Below are 21237 nucleotides of genomic sequence, written 5' to 3'. Positions count from 1 at the left end.
CTGTTGTGGGTTGTGGCTCATGGACCTAGCTGGGAAAATTCCAAGTCTATCAACATTGTTTGAAATCTGTGGTTTTCTGCTAAATGTAGCAAGTCGGTTATCCACTTACCATGCGCACTCCCTCATGATTAGATATATTTCAAGTGTGCAGCTTACAGTCAACAGTAAGTTTCCCCTGGACACCTTAGGAAGGGGGAACGTGACTGCTGCTCATGAATTGTGGGATTATGTTGCTACATTGCTGCTTGTTGTGTTAGGTTGCAATACAATATGGAAGAGTGGGGACTTGCCGTCAGCAGGAGCCGTTGAGGGACCCCGACTAATTTTTCACACCCTTTCATGTTATGGGAGGCTTGTTGTGTGATGTCGCTTTCTTTTTTTCTTTTTGTCACAGCTTTTGGGATTCCTGTACAGTGCAGTCGCAGTATGCAGTATGCAGTATGCAATGAACTGCTGATTCTGTATGGGGAGACAACAGTCTGCACGAGGCTGATAGCAAATGCCTGTTTTAGGGACTTAGAAAATGCCTGTTTTGGCTGTTTTGGGGACTTAGAAAAAAGGTTGGAACAGAACTGCCTGTTGGTTAATTCATTAAAATTGTTATTATGGAGTTAATAAAGCTGCAGCCATTGCCCTTATCCACTTAAGTTTGTGTCTGGTGTTTTACTGGGGGCCTACAGGGATGGGAACTTTGGATCAGCAGTCATTTCCAAATAGATATTTGTTAAATAGAGTTAAATTAAATAGTTGAGGTATCACTTGCATTTTCGGTTTTATTCCTACCTCCCATTCCCTAAGCAATTGGCCCAACTTTTTTTTTTCAATAAGAATCCTTTTTTGTGGTTTGAATCACCTGGATAAAATTTATCGCTAGGTATTATCCCAAATCTTTGTTGCAGACAATCTTTAAATATGAGTTTAGTAACTCGAGATAATTTAATTCAGTTATTAAAAAAAAACCTGGCTCCTAGTAAGTACATCAATAAATTTATTGCAATAAGAACATGAATACATATTAAATACTCTGTTAAACTTATATAGTCTTCATCTTACTTGGAATTGTGAAGAATAAACTTGGATATTGGAAAATTTCCAGTTCACCTATTTTGGCTAAAATATTCCCTTGTAAATTCTCCACATTCCCAAACAAGTGACGCAATCCACAGATTTTTAAATAAGAAAATGAGATATAGTGATCCCTGAATAACAAGGTGCAAGGATGCATTAAAACAAATGTTCACAATTGTGAGCCACTTTTACATAATTCATATCAATTATGACATCTGTTGCATATAATTTCAGCAGCTGAATGTAGGCTCTGGCATTTTTTTGCGATCTCCAGAACAGGAGAGCAACTCTGTTCAGACAAGCCCATGCGTGCTGCTACTTTGCGGTTATATGCTGGAGGATAAAACCTCTATTTGAAAGATATCAGCAAGTCTAACAATACAGTCGAACAGGCAGCAGGCAGCAGGAAACGTTACAAGCAATTTGAGAATCCCAGGAAATCAGGAATAAGGTCACAGGAAGGAGAACAGAGAGAGGACAAATTGGAGATTACAAAGCACCAGGAGAGGCTGTCACTCATCATGCACCTGCTATCAGCTAGCATTCTCAGATATCATGTGAGCAGACAGGATTCTGAATACCTCAGTTTCCGAGAGGTGTACATCCTGAAGAGCTTCTGTTTATTACTACAAAGCTTACTAGGAGTGAGGGGAAATAGAGGGTAATGTTACTAAGCATAGCACCAGTAGGAGACATGCTAGGACCTCACTATATTTATATTCAGAGACTACATGCACAGAAAGACAAACGTGTTTCTAAACTAGATTCACAGCATTTAGAATACTAAGAACAAGATTTCATAATATTAGTAATTCATACAAATACTATAATACAGAATCATAAGTAATCTGGACTACTTCGAAGCTGTGGAATACAACGTTCTCGATCAAAAAGACTTGGCATTCATGCAAGGAGGTGTAGTGCAATGCAGTTGTCTGAAAGTAGCTTTGGACTACCTCTCCCAACATACCTGGTCAGCTGGGTCTATGTCTATGAAATACTACACATGGTTAAAGAAAAAAAACAACATTCTTTTGATAACGATTATGGATGGTTTGTTAAATCAGAAATACAAAGAGTTAGGATTCGCTAAATGTCATGTAATTGCCCTGTTTGGAATTAATCTGTAAAGTGCTTAACCTTTTAGATATACAGTGTGCAGCACAGATGAAAAATACTCAACTCTGGTAGTAATAGCTGAACTTAAAAATAGCAGAGTGTGAAAATAGCTGAATTTGATATTTTATTTTTCCAGTTCGGCTATTTTTGCCAACATTTCGCAATTCCCTTGTTAATTTGCTACAATTTATTGTTTAATAAATAATCCCCCGTGGACTTTATCCCATTGTATAAACTGACCCTCAGGCACTTAACTGCTCAAGCATTTGGGGCGGATTGCTAAAAAAAGATTTGAACTGACTTTCAAACATACTAAATGTGTTCTCATTTATTAAATGTTTACTATACTTGTTTAAAAGTATTTTTCGCTTCGCCATACTCTAGAGGAAGCGATGCATATAGATGTGTTAATCACGCAACCTTTTGACTATGCAATTTCTCCTTTTCCTTTTTTCAATCAGTAGACGTGTGCGTTATCATGGGAATGCATACACACTCACAAATACTATTTCTGCATTGGTCTCACATGGCTGAGAAGGCATGCTAATGGAATCGTGTTTGAGAATGCTCATTATTTATATGCCAAAGAGCAGCCTTCAAGACTGTTACTGCGGAGATTAAAGCAATTTCCCAATATTCACTTCTTTCAACTTCATTATCATAGTGTCATATTAGTGCATTTCTTATTTTTAATGGAAATCAAATACTTATAACTTAAAAAAAAAAAAAAATCTGTTCCTGAGAGAATTTTTATTACAAAGTTTCCCATAGGAAGCTACGCAGTGGCTGAGATTTAAATTGCTTCCATGGTTCACAGAAAAACAAAAGCTGCTGAATGTTATTTGCTAGTTTATTACATTAGCAGGCAAGCAACAGGACCCACAGATCGCTGGATGGAGAATGAACAGAATAAATCTACCCAGCACCTTCATTTCTTATAATCTATACCTACAACTCACTGCACATGACATGTGGGAATAGGGTAGAACATTTGTTGTGCGGGTCGGGGGAACTACTCACATTTTCCCAGGGGTTCCTGCTTGTTTATCTGTACTACTATTTTTCATTTCTTTATCCTTTTGAAGCTCAGTGCGTTCATATTAGCATTTTTAACTGACTACTTCTAACACATAGAAACAGACCATGCCATGGAGGTGTGATAAAGTTTTGAAATGGAAGAATAACCTTTCCAAAATATTTGTAGCATTTTGCTTAAATGACTTTAATTATGTCATGTATTGTGTATATATAAAGGAAAAGTTCAAATAAAATGAGCTACATAGGGTTGAATTGTCATGAAAAAAAAAATTAAACGTAAACATTAGGCTTATAACCAAGTTAGAAAAATAGCTGAGTTAGGAAAAAAATCTACATTTAGACAATCTAGTAAATAGCTCTGGCTGTATAAATGCAGAATGTGTGTAGGGCTGCAGCAGTGTAGATGTGTAGCTTGTGTTGGATACAACCACATTTACATAACCTTGACTAGAGAGGTCCATGGGGCTTCCTCTGCTCTGTCAGGATTCACTAAGGTTCTTTTCTTAGTTATCTACTGTTTTTAATCTATACTGCTTCTCTTAGTAAACAAACCAGTTCTTTGGTTTTCACTACTACTTTTAAGCTGATAACATTCAGATTTATCTGTCTTCTCCTGATATTGCTCCAACCTTCTTAAATCGTGTCTCCAGCTGCCTCTTTTCCATTTTTAAGGGAATGACAGCTCACGTTCTTAAACTCAGTTTCTCCATATGAGAACTTCTAATGTTTCCTCTCTCAAGCACTTACAATAACCTCTTGTCTCCCTCAGGTCAATGGCTCTACAATCAACCCTCTCTGCTTTGGTGTTCTACTTAATCATAACCTCTCCGTTGCTCCTCACTTCCAGTCAATCTTGTATCCTCTATCTTCAAAGCACAGTCCCTACCCAATAAATGATGTAGCTAAGGTGCTTTTCTATGCCACAATCATCTCCCATGTTGACTGCTGCAATACCCTTATTGCATACTCTACTGGATTTACACAATCACACCAATACATTTTATAACAAATGGTCGCACCCCCCATACCTCTAACATCCGTCAGAGCTAACATTGACAATTATCTGTTTAATGGACTAAAATAGAGGCTTACATATTTATATTAATAATACATGTTCTTACACTTCATATCTTCAAAATATCCTTGAATAACCTTCTTAATAGAGCAGTATAATTAATGTTTGAAATTACCTTCTTTTTTCGCATAAACATAAGTATCTCGATGATTAAATGTTCCATCTCAGAGTAATCTATAGGCAATGCTCTTGTATGAATTTTAGTAGCTATCTTTGAGCAAAGCTCCTTGTTACATGATGTAAGTGGTGTAGGAAACAACATGTAACAAAGCACTCTGAGGTAATTTAAATGAAGTGTAGGAAATTATAAAGTTAGACAAAGTTCATCATCACCAGTGCTACTGAACCAAATGGATTATTTAGCTTAATCTATCAGTTTCCATAGTGATTGCTCCACTTTTAGAACTCTGCCCTATTCCGTATTTCCATAGTAATATATCCTTTTTACGTTTAGATTTGTGCATTCAGTTTCAAACTAATTGCAATTTGTCTGAATTCAGGGTAATCAGTGGTTTGTACAAATTCAATAAATCCAAATTGATTGCTATATGACTGAATCACAAAACAAAAGAAGTGGGCAATGGAAGAGTCACCTGTGAGGTTTATTATTAAGCGTTCCATCGGTGGACCAATAAAAAAGATAGCTTAGAGAGGGTTAAATAGATATTGAGGTGGGACCCCAGCCAAAAACTGGGGAACTTAGCTCCACATAAAATACCACCACTTAAAAGATCATCCTTAAATAAAAGTTAATTTGATATACATTTTATTCATAGTAACAAAGACACCTCAAAACTGCAAAAAAGTGCCCAAAAAGAAAACGGTGAAAAGATATATGAAAAAGGTTAAAGTGAATAACCATGAAAAGGAGGGAGGCCCCTACGTATTCAGTTCGGTATTAACCATACATAGAATGTACCTTATCATTCATCTCAAAGAGCATACATGACTGTCCTTTATCTAAGTATAATAACATTTCTACTTCCTCTAATTTAAACTTGAACTTGATAATAGATAGTGTGATAGAAGTACTTTCATCTTTCTTAGCTAAAGATATTTGTCTTTCTATTTCTAATTTGGAAACTACATACGAATACCTCTGGCTATATTAAGGAATAGGGTGGGACAAGCCTTAATAGTAACCTGATCATTTTCCTTGGGGCACAGGCTACTTAAACTCCTAACCCTGTTCTTGTCTTATAATAATTACATTCTTTTGAAGTGGTTTTGGAGGGGTATTGATTCCAAGGTTGCTGGGTGTGTATTTTTTCAAATTTGTACCTACAAAATACTAGGGGTTATGGTGATACTTCCACACTCTACTAGAATCTGTTCTTAGGCTACTTTCCTGTATTATTTGGCTGCCTTTCATTGTAGTCAAAGAGTTTGGCTCTGTTGCCTTTATTCCCTTACTCTTCCCTACCTTATCGGTTACATGTAACCACCTCCTGAATAACATATAATTAATATTCTGTCACATTGTTATTATACTTAGATACAGGACAGTCATGTATGCTCTTTGAGATGAATGATAAGGTACATTCTATGTATGATTAATACGGACCTGAATACATAGGGCCCTCCCTCCTTTTCATGGTTATTCCCTTTATCCCTTTTAATATATCTTTTCACCCATTTTCTTTTTGGCACTTTTTTGGCACTTTTGAGATTTCTTTGTTAATATGAATAAAATTTATATCGAACTAACTTTGTGGTGGTATTTTCTGTGGAGCTGGGTTTCCCTCCCTTTCCTCTGTGTTTGGCTGGGGTCCCACCTCCGTTCATTTTCTCATTGATTGAAGATTAAGTTACAGCCAATAGATGAAGATTTTATTCATAGATCAAGTAAAAAGTGACCAACATAGGTGAAAAAGGCTGGAGCAGTAAAAATAAATAAATCTATATTTAGATATTTAATATTTTTTTTAAATAAACTTAAATTTGATACTGTTCTTTCTTTTTCTCTCTATTTGGTACTTCTTATCACTTGATCTGTCAAATGGCAGGAAATTGCACCTCTCAATGTGCTGCAAAATATATAGATAATATTTTTATTTTGCAGTACACTGATTGGCCCATTTCCACTCCCTTTTGGTTTGTCCGAGTTGTTTTTTTCCCACATTGTTCACATGGACCAAATACGTCTCAACTGAAAACGCCATGGGAACATATTTTGGACCACCTAGACTAATGTTTTTTTTTTTTTACAGAGGAATCGATTCAGCTGAACCAAATTTTTTCACCACCCACAAGTCTAATTACTATGTTATAAATATTTCATCGGAATCCTCAATGTTTACAAGGATTTCCACGCACATACAGTGACATTACTGCTTGCAGATATACATGCTTTTCCTTTCCTAATGATGGGAGCATAATTACATTTCACTTGTAATGGTGAACAATAACTACCAGACAACATTACAAAGGGAAACTGAGGCAAACAGGATCTCACTCACGCAAGAAGAAATGTAATCATTTCATGGGTGATTTAATTTACTAAGGAAGGGATTGATGTCATGACAAAATAACTCTCAGAGTCAATAAGACTTATCTATTCACTTTCACACAAGTTTTCTCCTTTCCGTGGCACAATGTAATTTATAGTTTACTGGGTAGCAAAATTACAATAGTACAGTCTAATAGAAAAAAAACGTAGTACAGATTTGTCAAAAGCAATAATCACACAGAAAATCCCGTTATTAAAAAGGCATAAAAGAACATGTAATTATCAGTACATGAGCATTCCCAAATATAGAACTAGCTAAACATAGTAGAGATAAATATGGTGTATGAGTCCACACAATCATAATAGACTAATGCAGTACAAAAACAAAAAAAAACAAAAAAGGATTAGTATAGGTAGTAAATTCTCACAAAGGGTTATATTAACAAAGTATTGCCCCATAAGTGGCACTCAATAACCTGTGTGCAGGGGATGAGAAATAAATGGACAAATGTCAAAAATAAATATTAATGGGCTGCAGTGGGGACGGTCAAATGGCCAGCTGGTGAGATCTGAAGTAAACATCCTAAAAACTAAATTAAAGACTGATACAAAAAAAAAAAGCAATCCACCTAGTTTGATGTCTATGTAAAATGTATCTCTTTAGGACATGTCTGCATACATATTCTGACTCATGCTACAAAGTCTCCTGCACTAGTATAATAGTCAAATTATTTTATTGTTTAATTTATTTTTCTTTTTATTATTCCACATCCCCCCTCCCCCACCCCCCCAATTTTTTTTTAAATTTCATTTTAGTTATTTTAAAATGTTTACATTTTTAATTTTATGTTTATTGCAATGATATTGCTGGTAACTTTGTAAGAATCATTGTTGTTATAACTCATGTATTATCAATGTGTATTGTCGATATGTTTGTTGCTATTACATTATATGTATATGTATTTGAAAAACCTCAATAAAAGTATTTGAAATATTATAATAATAGCATCTACTCCTCTGCAATGTCAATTAAAGCACAGATAAAATACACATGTACATTAGGTAGTTTTTGACCATACTATGACATAATCCAGGTCACTCTGTTTTAAATAAGTCAATGATATAATGATCAATGAAACTAAATATTTTATAACCATCTCATGATCAGCAATTAAATAAATTACCTTAACTAACAAGTATTCAGATACTTGTTTAACAAGAGGTCCACAAATAGGATATAAGTAAGTGAAGAAAGATTATTTACATAACAATAACATATCTTAGCAATGCTTACTGTATATATGTGTATATATATATATATATATATATATATATATATATATTGATAGATAGATATATATATAATTATATATATATATCCATTATGCCCATTATAGTATAATATGATAATTTTAACATGTTGCTAGTTAGCAATAGATTAATGCTTGCAGGAAATGCATTGTGCCCCATTATGATGTACTTACACTGCACACTGTCCTTTTGTCCTTGAATGCATAGTGGTAGATTTATAAAACTGCTGCAAACAGAAAAAGGAACCAGTGTTCTAAGATCGGAGCTATCACCATGGAATCCATTAAAATATCCACGCAGATTGCTCAAATTAAAGATCATTACCCTACTTTTTTGTTAGCAACATTTTTGTGAATCTCAACCAAAGTTAATATTCAAGGGAAGCTTATTGCATGTACCTCATCATTCCTCATATGACACAATTCCACAGTTCCACAGGTTACTCAGATTCATTCATCAAGGTTCATAACATTTGACAGAACAACATTAGTCAAATTTGGTGTACTAACATTTTGCTATACCTTTACATTTCTAATTGTGTCTGTATGTATCTATTTATGCTGTACAATACGAGTAGCTGTAAGTGTGCTCTGCCAGTCTACGATGTGTGCCAGTATCACTGTATGACATTGTTAGTGTATGCCTCGCCAGTAGTTATGGAGCCTGGAAAAGCTTCAATGGAGATGTATATTCACAAATATTGGAATACACTCTCTTGGGCACCAACTGCTCTTTTTAATACCAAACTTGTAACACACTATCAATGTTAGAGAAATTCATAATTAAAGTCTGCCTTAAACTACAACCATTTATGTATTGTTTATTAAAAAAAATTAATACTGTTAATACAAACCTGCCAGATGTCTCTCCTTGTTCTTTCCTTCAGGTATTAGTAAATAAAAGAAAAATAATGTAATTAAGCAAACTGTATTAATCATTATTATGCAAAAAAATAATGCATCAGACAATTGCATAACTGGAAATAAATGTATTAATTGATTACATGACACAAGGCATATGTTGTACTGTAATTTTGCAGGCACAAGACATTCAAGCAAAAAATAAAATGAAACATTACATACATATTCCACAGTCCTCTTTAAACATGCCGCATGCACAGTACATACCACAGCAAACTGAGCTAGCTAAGCACTTAACAAGGCAAATGCATTGCTGACAGATACTTAACAGAAAGCTGTAGACTTTTAAATAGATAAAGGGTATCTGCAGTGATGAAGTAGATTTCAGTCAATTTCTATATTTTTTGGTTCTCAACATAATTTAAAATTGATTTTTGTGTAATTCTGTGCTCGCACTGTAATGGAATACAGCATTTTCTTAGGCAAGCTTTCATTTTAGAATTGATCAGTGTTTGTTCAACAATTTCTCTTTAAAATGATTTACCAGTGAAAGGGAATGTTCCCCTCCCCAACCCGACAAAATATAAAATATCCCCAGGCTCCAAATTAATTGTCAGGATGCAAGTTCACCAAAACGCTTGCCGTTCTATCAGACTCCTTATGATATATGGGTTGTAATCATTGGAGACCATCTTGGGTTTGCCACTGATTTATAAAATATATAATGCAATTGTTGAATTAAAGAGACACTGTAGGCACTGTAACTGCGTCATTATTATTATCATTATATAGTGCCACAATTTAATGCTGCGATTTGCAATGATCTAATTGAAGTTGTTATAGTGTCTGGAGTCCCCTGGAGCCATCTGTCCATTTAACGCTAGACCACTTTAACCCCTTAAGGACACATGACATGTCTGACACGTCATGATTCCATTTTATTCCAGAAGTTTGGTCCTTAGGGGGTTAAAGGTTTTAATGTTAAATTAGAGTCCCCAGTAGCCCATCTCTTATGTGCTGCTAGGCCTAATGAGGGAGCATTGGTCTTAGCAGCAATGAGCAGCAGTGATTGGCTGAGAGTGGCACCACTTTGAGCCTATCAAAGCACTCATTGCTGGTATGAATTGGTTTGGATGGAAGGAAGTATGTAATCTCTGCCTTCACTATACATCCAGTAGGAGCCGTGCTGTGGATGGCCAGAGACCATCAATCTGTGTTAAACTGGTAGAAAATGGTTTAACATGAAATGCAAAGATAGTGCCAGAGGACCCCAGACATTATGACCAGACATACAGTGCCTACAGTGTTCTTTCAAGGAAGAATCTCTCTAAGTCATTCACTGAACTGTTCAGGTAAAGCTAGATGGAATAAAAAAATGGTACATTGGCTATTTTTCAAGCAACTCATGACTTTTAAATATGCAGATTTAATTGTAAAAAATAAATACAAACAAACAACATGGGTTGATTTTAGACCTAGCTAGAAAGGTGACTATTTTTTTCTTTATCTGGTTAGCATTAAAAATGACACTCAAGAATATAAAATCTAAAAGAAATTGAAAAATTATACTTAAAAGTAAACATAAATTAATTAAAAAAAAATCAAAGCTGTTAGAAGAGCTGATAAACCTTAAAGAGGCAGTGACTCACTAAATAATTAAAAAAAAACAATACAAGTCAAGATAGCACTAACAATCTATGCAGATAAAATAATTTATGTGTGGGAGAATATGGAGGTGCAAACTGGCCCTCTGTCACCGCTTCATGTATGATATTTTTATAGTATGGGAGGGTGATATAGGAGAAATGAAAATAGGTATAAAATGGTAATAATTAGAAGAAATTTGATATTTTTTCTGATAATAATAAGAACAAATCTGATTATAGGTGGAGTACTTCTATATCTTTCAAAGATGTTGGATAATAATTTAGGTCTTCTATTTGTAAATAAATATAATTCATCATATGAGGAAATCATTAGGATCCTGCATAGATATTGGCCAATACTTAAATGTAACCCTTGGTTACGTTTGCGGTGTGCCAGTTTGACAAATGTGTTAACCCCCTAAACATTTGAAGAGGTTTAATCTCATTTTCAATTATCATTCTGAAATGTGGGTAATTACTGATGTGGTACCACGAGATGTACCAGCATGCTCACTTGAGAATCAGAACAGGATCACTTGAAACACTGAACTTGTGGTGTATGCGTTGTCTTGTCATTGTGGGTTACAATATGTTGCACAAACTAGGAGACCAAAATCAAAATTATGTGTCGACATCAAGCCTTAGTCATATATACGGCTTGACGCCATAACGTTGTATGTAATTTTGTCCTCCTGATCCTGATTAAAACGTGTTCCTATTTGCACTACTCTCTGAAGCCTTTGGAATTTGATTTAGAATACTTCTAAAGTACTGCGAATCCCTTCGATGGTGCTCCAGGTGTGGTAGCAGACTCTCCTGGTTTCCCTGAATGCAACACTACTTTTGGAGTTAGAAACTAGGAGACCATTAAAGAGAAAATGTATGGAACATAGGGCATCTATTATGAATAAGCGTATTGTTATACCTGCTGGCTTACAATTTCAAAGTCACCATTTACGTGACCCAGGGAGGATGACAGTAATGGGACTGGACTGGATATCACCAATTTCAGATACACAGTCTATGGTGGGAAATTTACTCAATTCGGAATCCTTTTGGAGGACTGAATGAAACTATTGGCTTTATTAATATATAGAGTGTAGCATGTTTTTTCCTGCTCATATTTAATCTGTATGCATTTACATGTATGGGTATTTTTCCTGCTAGTTCACATTTTTTTATGTATTCTTTAATTCATGTATTTTATATTGGTTAATGTGATTACAAATAAGTTTTGCCACAATTATATATGAATATATGGTGCTCAGAACATTAATTGCATTTGATTTAAGTTAACTAGGAAGGAATTGTTAAACTATAGTATTTTGTTTTATATAATATTGGTATTAGTATTGATGAGGAATGTGTGTCCATCCGATATTATATACAAATGATGCGTATGTTTAATTACAGCTTGTACCCATGTGCCTTTAAATGAAATAGAGGAACAGATCCAATCAACTTTGTATCAATGATTAGTCCTATATATACACACCTGTATGGTCTGGTTCTGTGAATTAGTCTTGATGAAGTCTAGAACGATGAAACATGTTGACTGATATGCTATAGGCAGTTTTATTCATGGTAAGACCTACAGAAACATTTTGAAAGATATACTGTTGTGGATCTGCTATGTGAATATTTGACTACTGCACTCAGCACTTTATAGTATCAGTAATATATATTGTTGCTGGGACCTGTGAGTGACTTGAATTCCTCAGCACCTCAGCAGAAGGTTTCACTATATACCCAGACATTATTTGAGAGACTCAGTCTGGTATACAGTGTTCCAAGGAGGATCTACTACTGGCATTTGTAACAGGATTTTGTGCTGACGGATGGACTCTTAATCCGGTGAAGAGATTGAGGCTTGCTGCTTATTATAGAGTGTTTTCACTTGTCATTGTTACTTGTTAATTCAGTTTTTCTGTGTCTGTATTTTATTGCCGTTTTAATCCCTTATATCATATTCTATGGGGTTTTTATGTATTTATTGTAAGAAAATGTTCAATTCTTCTATCCGCATAGATTGTTAGCTAGAAACTTGACTTTAACGGGACACTGTCTGAAACAATATTATCAACATTTTAACAGTGATTTCTGAAATGTTTAGCTGTAGCTTCCAGTTTTCTACAGTTCAAGAAATGGTTTATTGAACTTCTTCATGATGCCAAGTTCCCACTGTGCCCAAACAAAGCAAATGTCATCTAGAAATTTTATATATATTTTTAATTAATTTGTAATTTTTCAAAAGTAAATGCTGAAGAGAATTAAAGGGAACAATACAATATATTAGCTGTTTTTAATTTTCTAAATGATTATGTACAGTATAGTTATGATGACAAAGCCATACCGGAAAACCAACATTATATTTTGTTGCACACAAAGACTCAGGATAACAGTATCTATCCTACATAGTCTGCCGATGGTTGCTTGTGTGCATGTTACGGTCTAGTAAAATATTCAAATATATATATTGCTTCACTTAAGGTTAAAATTGTAAAAACACAGCACAAGCATTGCTTATAATTTTCAAAAACAGCAAGAAAATACTATGAAAAAAGGATAATTTATGCAGTAGCTCTATTAGTTGAATGTTTACCTTATATTCTAATTAGAATTAGCTTTTACATTTGCTGTTCTCATGATAATAAGGAGTAACATTTAAACTTTTGTTAGGAACAGTCAGTGATTTATGCAAAATTATTTGAATAAACTCAAGAAAGGATGACTCAGTTATTTTTAAGGAAAGAACATTGTCTGGTTTGCAATTTCCCTTTCATACTTTATAAACATAGTCCTTCGATTACTGTTTTAACATAACTTTAGCAAAATAAAGTTGAACTATTTTACTAATAATGTGATTTGAAAAATAAAATAAAGAATATAATGTAGGTCCTTCAGGCATCCAACACATTCCATTATAATATTCAAATGTGAAAATGAATTTACTTAAGAAAAAGTTTGGGTTACTTTTGTGATAGCTGTGAACATGGTAAAGCCTCATTAAAATATTATGGTTTACGTCTGTTTCGGGTTTATGTTGATTTTAGTGATAACTGATATTATTAAGTTTTGCAGAAAAAATAAAATGTGATCACTTATATATCATCCTTAATTTTCTGCATAAAGCATCTACTTATCCGTTTAAAGGTAATTGCATTGAAATTATATTTTCTCCACTAGTAATTAATTCAATTTGATTTGGTAGTTATTTTTTGCTAACTTTTTCTTTAGTCAATTTTATATACATATACCCAGGACATACTTGAAAACGAGAGAAATCTCAATATATCTTTCCTGGTAAAATATTTTATAAATGGGGGCGTTGCTGTTACTTGAATGGAGCTAGACGGGTGAGAGACTAGCTCCATCAGACTGCAAACAACAAAGCATGATGCCATAGCTTCGGACCACTAAATACTAAACACAGCGTGCCACATTGGGGGTGCAAGATGGCGAACAAGTCTGCTCGAACAAAACAAGCAAACACCTGCAAATTAGCAAATATCGGCCTTATCACGGCTGAGATGCCAAAGCCAAGATGGCGCCGACATGGCACGCTCACAAGCATCCGAATCGGAAAGTGATTTTACCTCGGTAGCCCACCTACCACTGAAGCCACAGATGGAGGGGGACATTAAGCTTTTATTGGATGACCTTAAACAGACAATGACGACAGACTTGCAGAAATTGGCTGCAGAAAAAAAAAGAGACGTCCAGGTTATAGGGGACCACACGGCCAAACTGGAAGACAAAATGGAGGACATAGAGACACATTACACACTAGCGGGCCCCTACACCACATTTAAAACCCAGATACAGCAGCTGGAAACCAAAGTGGTGGACCTCGGGAATAGAGCACGCAGAAACAATATATTCCCTCGCGTGGCATCTCAGAAGACGTCAAGCATCCTGAATTACGCGACTATGTCACCCAGCTTTTCCGCTGCCTACTACCAGACGCATCAGCACAGGACCTACAATTGGACAGAGTCCACAGGCTGATGAAGGCCCGGAGTCTGCTGGCGGCGGTGCCCAGAGATGCCATTGTACGGGTACACTTTTACACCACCAAGGAACGACTCATGATGGCGGCACGGGACACACAGTACCTAGAGGAAAAATACAGAGGGAACCAGCTATACGTGGACCGGTCACCGGCTATGATGGCAAAAAGAAGAGCATTTGAACCTCTCACCAAGCACTACGGGAAGAAGCAATACCGTACAAATGGGGATTTCCCACCCATTTAATTGTACGGAGGAATGGAGTGGAAAAAGTGTTCCTCAACCTAGAAGAAGGGAAGAGAATCCTGACGCAGTGGAACATTCCCCTACCACAGATGGACTCTCCAGCCTACCTAGATATCTAGGGTGACAGGAGATTGGCACCACATTGCCGTAGCAGTGATTCTGCACCTTTTTTGGGATGGGCATTCGGTGGTGTGGGATTATGAGGGGATCTCTGAGGAGATTGAGACAGAGTACCCCAGGGGCATTTGAGGTGGAATTTACGCACAAGTCTAGAGCTCACGCTAAACAGACATAGCAATAACACTTTCAGTATAGTTATATCAAGTGGGTGTCATGTTGCGTGGCAAACAATACCCAATCCCCCCCCCCCCAAAAAAAAGAACAAACAAAAAAATATATCAAATAAACAGAATAAACCAAATAAATAAATAATAATAAATACATACATAAATAAAAAAGAAAAAAAAAAACATTTTGTAGTCAAATGTTTGGGTTCATGTCAAGGCAAAAGGTCTCAATTATGACAATACCCTGACACTACATATACTGCCAAAAGGCGTACGAGGACATTCCCCTAAGGGAGAAATATTTAGGTCCAGGAAAAAAATATGAATATACTGTAAAGCTATGCATAGTGTTCAACAGTCTTATGAGGCGGGACACTAATAGTGAAGGGGAGTCGCACCACAACACCCCCCAGGCCATTTTTTAGGCCAGAGGGGAGTATGCGATATACACACTTCTTTTACTTGCCCGTCATGAGCTAGTCTCATGCTTTTTGGGCAATTGTAAATATGTATTTTTTATCTGTTATGTATTTCTGTTGGTTATCCTATATGTGCTTATGTTTCTTTTTTCTGAGTGATCCACCACAAATATCTAAACGATGCATTGTGCTGGGAGGTGTTGGAGGAAGGAGAGCCAAGGAAAGGCATGGGAATGGGTGTTCACATCGCCAGGTACCAGACGGGACAGGTGTCAAATACGAGACACACCAACTCTAGAGAGGGAGGGGCTGAAGGGGAGGTCATAGCAAAATATCAAAGAGGCATGAACAGCCGAGACTCAAAGCGGACCGGGATACACAAATATAAATGGTGCTGACATTTCTGTCATTAAACGCAAAGGGACTTAACTCTCCCAATAAGAGGAGATTAGCACTCTTAGAAGCTGTCAGGATTACAGAATGATCCAGCACGTAGAATTGTGTAACACAGAGGACTGATAGGTAACGTATACCGGACCTTAGAATGGCCGGACTAACGTACCAAAGAATAGTCAGGAATAGCCGAGGTCAAGGGAAACAGAAAGAGACACAACGATAATGAAAATCCAGGAGTCAGGGATGCCAGAAAACAGGGAAGTCAAAAACAATGCCAAAGTCAAATAACCATAATTACCAGAATCAATAACGTGCTCTCGGACAACCACAAGGGAAACCACGACAGGGCACTGAGCAGGATGAGAACTGGGCCTAAATACCCCTCCTCTAGATCTGATAGGCTGTAACCGGCCTTTGACCCCAAAGGCAGTTACCAGGATCCCATTTAAATAATTGCTGCTCAGCATTAACCTTTCTGTGGATTTGGTTGCTGCTCGGCACAACTTTTCCTGTGTGGACAGTAAATGTCATTAACCACATTTTTATAAGTGGATGCATAAGGGACATTACCCCCCACCTTAAGAACACCCACCGGGTGGGCAGGACCAGGCTTGAGAGGAAATTTGGCATGAAAATAGCGAATCTTGCGCCCAGCATCAGATATCAGATGCCGGAACCCAAGAACGATCGGCTTGGTCCATAACCTTTCCAATCCACCAGGTACTCTAAAGTGCCCCGAGAAAACCTGGAATCAATTATGGAGGAGACCTCATACTCTTCCTGTCCAGAAACAACTAAGGGAGGAGGAGGGACACTTGAGACAGTATATTTATTGCAAACAAGCGGTTTGAGCAAGGACACATGAAAGGTATTAGGAATTTTCAAGGAGGCCGGAAGGGCCAGAGAGTACGTAACAGGATTGATCCTACAAAGGACACGAAAAGGTCCAAGGAACCTAGGAGCAAATTTCATGCTAGGGACTTTGAGCCTGATGTTACGCGAAGATAACCAAACCCTCTCACCCACTTGGTAAACAGGGTTGGCACCTCGACGTGTATCAGCAAAATGCTTGAAACAGTCAGCAGTAGTACCCAGAGCAGATTGAATTTTAACCCAGGTATCACGGATTGAAGCCAGACGGTCATCCAAAGCAGGAATAGCCGTATCAGAAAAAACAGCCGGTAGGACAGTCGGATGCTGGCCATTATTAACAAAAAAATGGACTATGCCCAGAGGAGTCATGGTCAGCATTGTTCCTAGCAAACTCGGTCCATGGTAATAATTCGGACCAATTGTCTTGAGTGCTATTAACGAAACAACGCAAGTATAACACCAAAGACTGGGTAGCCCTCTCAGCTCTACGATTAGTCTGGGGGTGGTAAGAGGATGAAAAAGACAATTCAATCCCCAATTGCTTATTGAAAGCCCTCCAAAACCAGGATACAAACTGAGAACCTCTATCAGATACAATATTGTGAGGAATGCCATGCAGACGGACAATCTCACGTATAAAGATCAGTACCAGGTCTTGAGATGACGGTAATTTCTTGAGAGGGATGAAGTGAGCCATTTTAGAAAAACATTCCACAACCATGAGAATAGTGGTATAACCATTAGAACTAGGAAGTTCTACAATGAAATCCATAGACAAGTGGGACCATGGGACCTCAGGAATGGGAAGAGATTGTAACAAGCCACAAGGGAGTTTATGAGGAACTTTGGAAACCACACAAACAGAACAAGCCTGTACATACTCCTTAACATCCTTCCTGAGGGAATCCAACCAGAATGACCTCATGATAGCAGAAGTGGATTTATTAATACCTGGGTGACCAGCAGACACATTGTCGTGAAACACCTTCATGCTCTTGGACAACCACAAGGGAAACCACGACAGGGCACTGAGCAGGATGAGAACTGGGCCTAAATACCCCTCCTCTAGATCTGATAGGCTGTAACCGGCCTTTGACCCCCAAAGGCAGTTACCAGGTTCCCATTTACATAATTGCTGCTCAGCATTAACCCTTCTGTGGATTTGGTTGCTGCTCGGCACAATTTGTCCTGATGTTTACCGCAGGGCGCCTGAGACTGAGCCTCTATGATGGAGCCAAGCAGTGGAGAGGACAATGAAAGGATAGTGGAAGCAATGATACATTCCGGGGGAATGATATGGGACTTTTCTTGCTCTTGTATAGACTCTGTATCAAACTGTCTGGATAAGGCATCAGCCTTGACATTTTTAGAACCAGGTCTATAAGTAATAAGAAAATTAAAGCGAGAAAGGAACAGAGACCACCTAGCTTGTCTAGAAGACAATTGTTTAGCATCTCCTATGTAAGCCAGGTTTTTGTGATCAGTAATGATCAAATAAAATATGTCACCACTCCTTGAGAGCTAGAATGATGGCCAACAATTCCCTATTGCCAATATCATAATTGCCCTCGGCAGGAGACAACTTTCTAGAGAAGTAACCACAAGGATGCAATGGAGTATCCTGGCTCTCCCTCTGGGAGAGAACTGCCCCTACCCCTGTCTCTGATGCATCAACTTCCAGTATGAAAGGTTTACTGGTGTCAGGATGTATCAATATGTCGGCGGAGGCAAACCGCTGTTTCAGAGTTTCCTTAGACCATATTGTACTGCTAACCCCCTTGCGTGTCACATTGGTGATGGGGGCTATTACTGAAGAAAATCCCTTTATAAACCTTCTCTAATAATTGGCAAAACCAATGAACCTTTGAATGGCTTTCAACCCAGTGGGTAAAGGCCATTTTAGACAAACGAGTAAATGTAATCCCTGAGTACATCATTTATGAAATCTTGGAAAACCGCTGGAGCATTGCACAACCCGAATGGCATCACTAGATATTCATAGTGTCCACTTCTGGTATTAAATGCAGTCTTCCACTCGTGGTTTTCTTTGATTCTCACTAAAATGTAAGCACTTCTAAGATCAAGCTTAGTGAATACTTTAGCGCCTTGGAGTCTATCAAATAATTCCGCAATAAGAGGAATGGGGTAGGCGTTCTTGATGGTGATTTTGTTCAATGCCCTGTAATCGATACATGGGCGCAGCTCACCGTCCTTTTTAGATACAAAAAATAATCCTTCCCCTAGCAGGGGACTTTATTCAATGAATCCTTAATATATTCCTCCATTACTCTACTCTCCTGAGGTGACAGAGCATAGACTGCTACCTTAGGTGGCATAGCGCCGGGTAGTAAATTAATGGAACAGTCATAAGGTCTGTGAGGAGGTAGAGTATTTGACTGAGTTTTGCTGAATACTTCTTTAATGTCTTGGTACTGTATAGGGATTCTTTTGGCAACATTCAATATACACCTTTCATAGCAATCCTTACCCCATTCTAATATTTACCCATTAGCCCAGTCAATATGAGGGTTATGCTTGTTAAGCCATGGAAAGCCTAACATGATTGGACAGGAAGGGTATACAATAACCTGAAATGTAATCTCTTCCTTATGTAAGGCACCAATGGACAAATTAATGGTTAAGGTTTCGTGTGTAATCAATGGTTGAGAGAGTGGTCTCCCATCAATAGCTTCAACAGCTAGGGGTGATAGTCTCTCCTTGATAGGTATAGCATTACCTTTAAAAAATTGAACGTCGATGAAGTTTCCAGCGGCACCTGAATCCATCAGGGCTTTGCATGAAAAGTTCTTCTTTTCAAAGGCAATAGAAATATCAAGGAGAAACCTATTTTTATCCATTCCAGAGGACGTTTCCATTACACCTAAGATCTGTCCCCTTAAGGTGCGGTAGTTTTCCGGACGTATAGGACAATTGTTTCTCATATGTCCTTTTCTACCGCAGTATATACATAGGCCTTCTTTTCTCCTATATTGTCTTTCTGCTTCCGACAGTCTAGTGACCCCCAACTGCATGGGTTCGGACTGTACAGGAAGTTCAGGGACAATAGGTTTGGAGAAGTGGAGTGCTAAAGGCATATTCATGTGTCTGGTCTTGTTTCTAGTAGCTTCTCTGGATCTCAATCTATTATCAATTTGCATGACAAAAGTGATAAATTCATTAAGCTTTTTGGGTAAGTCTTTGCCGGCAATCTCATCTAGCATAGATTCATATAGTCCCTTTTTAAATGCAGAGATTAACCCACTATTAGTCCAGTCTACCTCGGAAGCTAGGGTACGAAATTCTATGGCATACTCCGAGATAGACCGGTTCCCTTGTCTGATATGCATCAGGGCAGTAGAGGCGTCTTCCTCCCTGCCTAATGGTTCAAATGTAAGTTTAAATTCTGTAATAAACTCTTGATAAATGTGTGCCACACTCCTATTACTCTCCCATAATGGATTGGCCCAAGCTAAAGCTTTACCTTTTAATTGATTAATCAGATAGCCAATTTTAGCTCTGTCTGTGGGAAAAGATCCCATTTACATAATTGCTGCTCAGCATTAACCCTTCTGTGGATTTGGTTGCACAACTTTTCACAACTTTTCCTGTGTGGACAGTAAATGTCATTAACCACATTTTTATAAGCGGATGAATACGTGACAGAAGCAAAAAAAGCAAAGGCACAAGTGGCATTCTTCCAGGAGACCCACTTCCAATGGGGCAAAAGACCTAAATTTAATCCCCACAATACCCATTTGAGTTCCACTCCTGTTTTTCCACAAAGAAAAGAGGGGTATTTGAATGGATTAAAAAACATGGGATAAACAAGGGAGATTTTTAATATTACAGTGTTTGTTGCACAATGCTCCATACACACTAATTAACCTATATGGCCCACATACTGACCAAGCGGCCTACCTTACAAACATCTTCCGTAAGGTGGATAAGTGGAGATTTGGGTGACGTCGTGATAGGAGGGGACACAAACTTTATTCTACACCCTCATCTAGACACTTCATCACTAATGGTGGCACCATCCACAGACTCCAGCAGGAAGGCAACCTCAAAAAACATCAACTAGATCCTTTCAACACAGAACTTCATAGACCCCTGGAGGGTAACGCACCCCAGAGAAAAGGATTTTACATTCCACTCCATGGCACATAACTCCCGAATAGACCGATTCCTCATACCCACTTCTTTAATCAGTAATATTGTCATAGTAACAGTAGGGCTAATAACCTGGTCGGACCATGCTTTGTCATACTCCATCTTAATGAACAATTCCCAGCTAAAGGGAAAGGAACCTGGCATCTTAATGAGCATTTGCTCCCTGACCCTCAGATATTAGAAGACATTAGGAGAGAAGTTACCTCCTATTTTGAGCTTAATCATGCCCAAACACATCAATAGAAACCATATGGCTAGCCCATAAGGCAT

General features: G+C 37.5%; 1 protein-coding gene across 2 annotated transcripts in view; it reads right to left on the bottom strand.

Moving 5' to 3' along the window:
- The window catches only part of KCNQ5 (potassium voltage-gated channel subfamily Q member 5), a 608771-nt gene that overhangs the window by 104877 nt on the left and 482657 nt on the right, over window positions 1–21237 (bottom strand). Inside the window, exons 9-10 of one of the 2 annotated variants that reach the window (XM_063442990.1) lie at window positions 8914–8940; window positions 1650–1706 (exon numbers count right to left, since the gene is read on the bottom strand). In XM_063442990.1, the coding sequence (XP_063299060.1) occupies window positions 1650–1706; window positions 8914–8940 (84 nt within the window). The remainder of the gene's footprint in view (window positions 1–1649; window positions 1707–8913; window positions 8941–21237) is intronic. The other variant, XM_063442991.1, reaches the window with a different exon arrangement.

Source organism: Pelobates fuscus, chromosome 2, assembly GCF_036172605.1.
Source record: "Pelobates fuscus isolate aPelFus1 chromosome 2, aPelFus1.pri, whole genome shotgun sequence".
NCBI lineage: Eukaryota > Metazoa > Chordata > Amphibia > Anura > Pelobatidae > Pelobates > Pelobates fuscus.
Note: the sequence above shows the minus strand (reverse complement) of the source record. Positions and strands in the feature narration are given on the sequence as shown.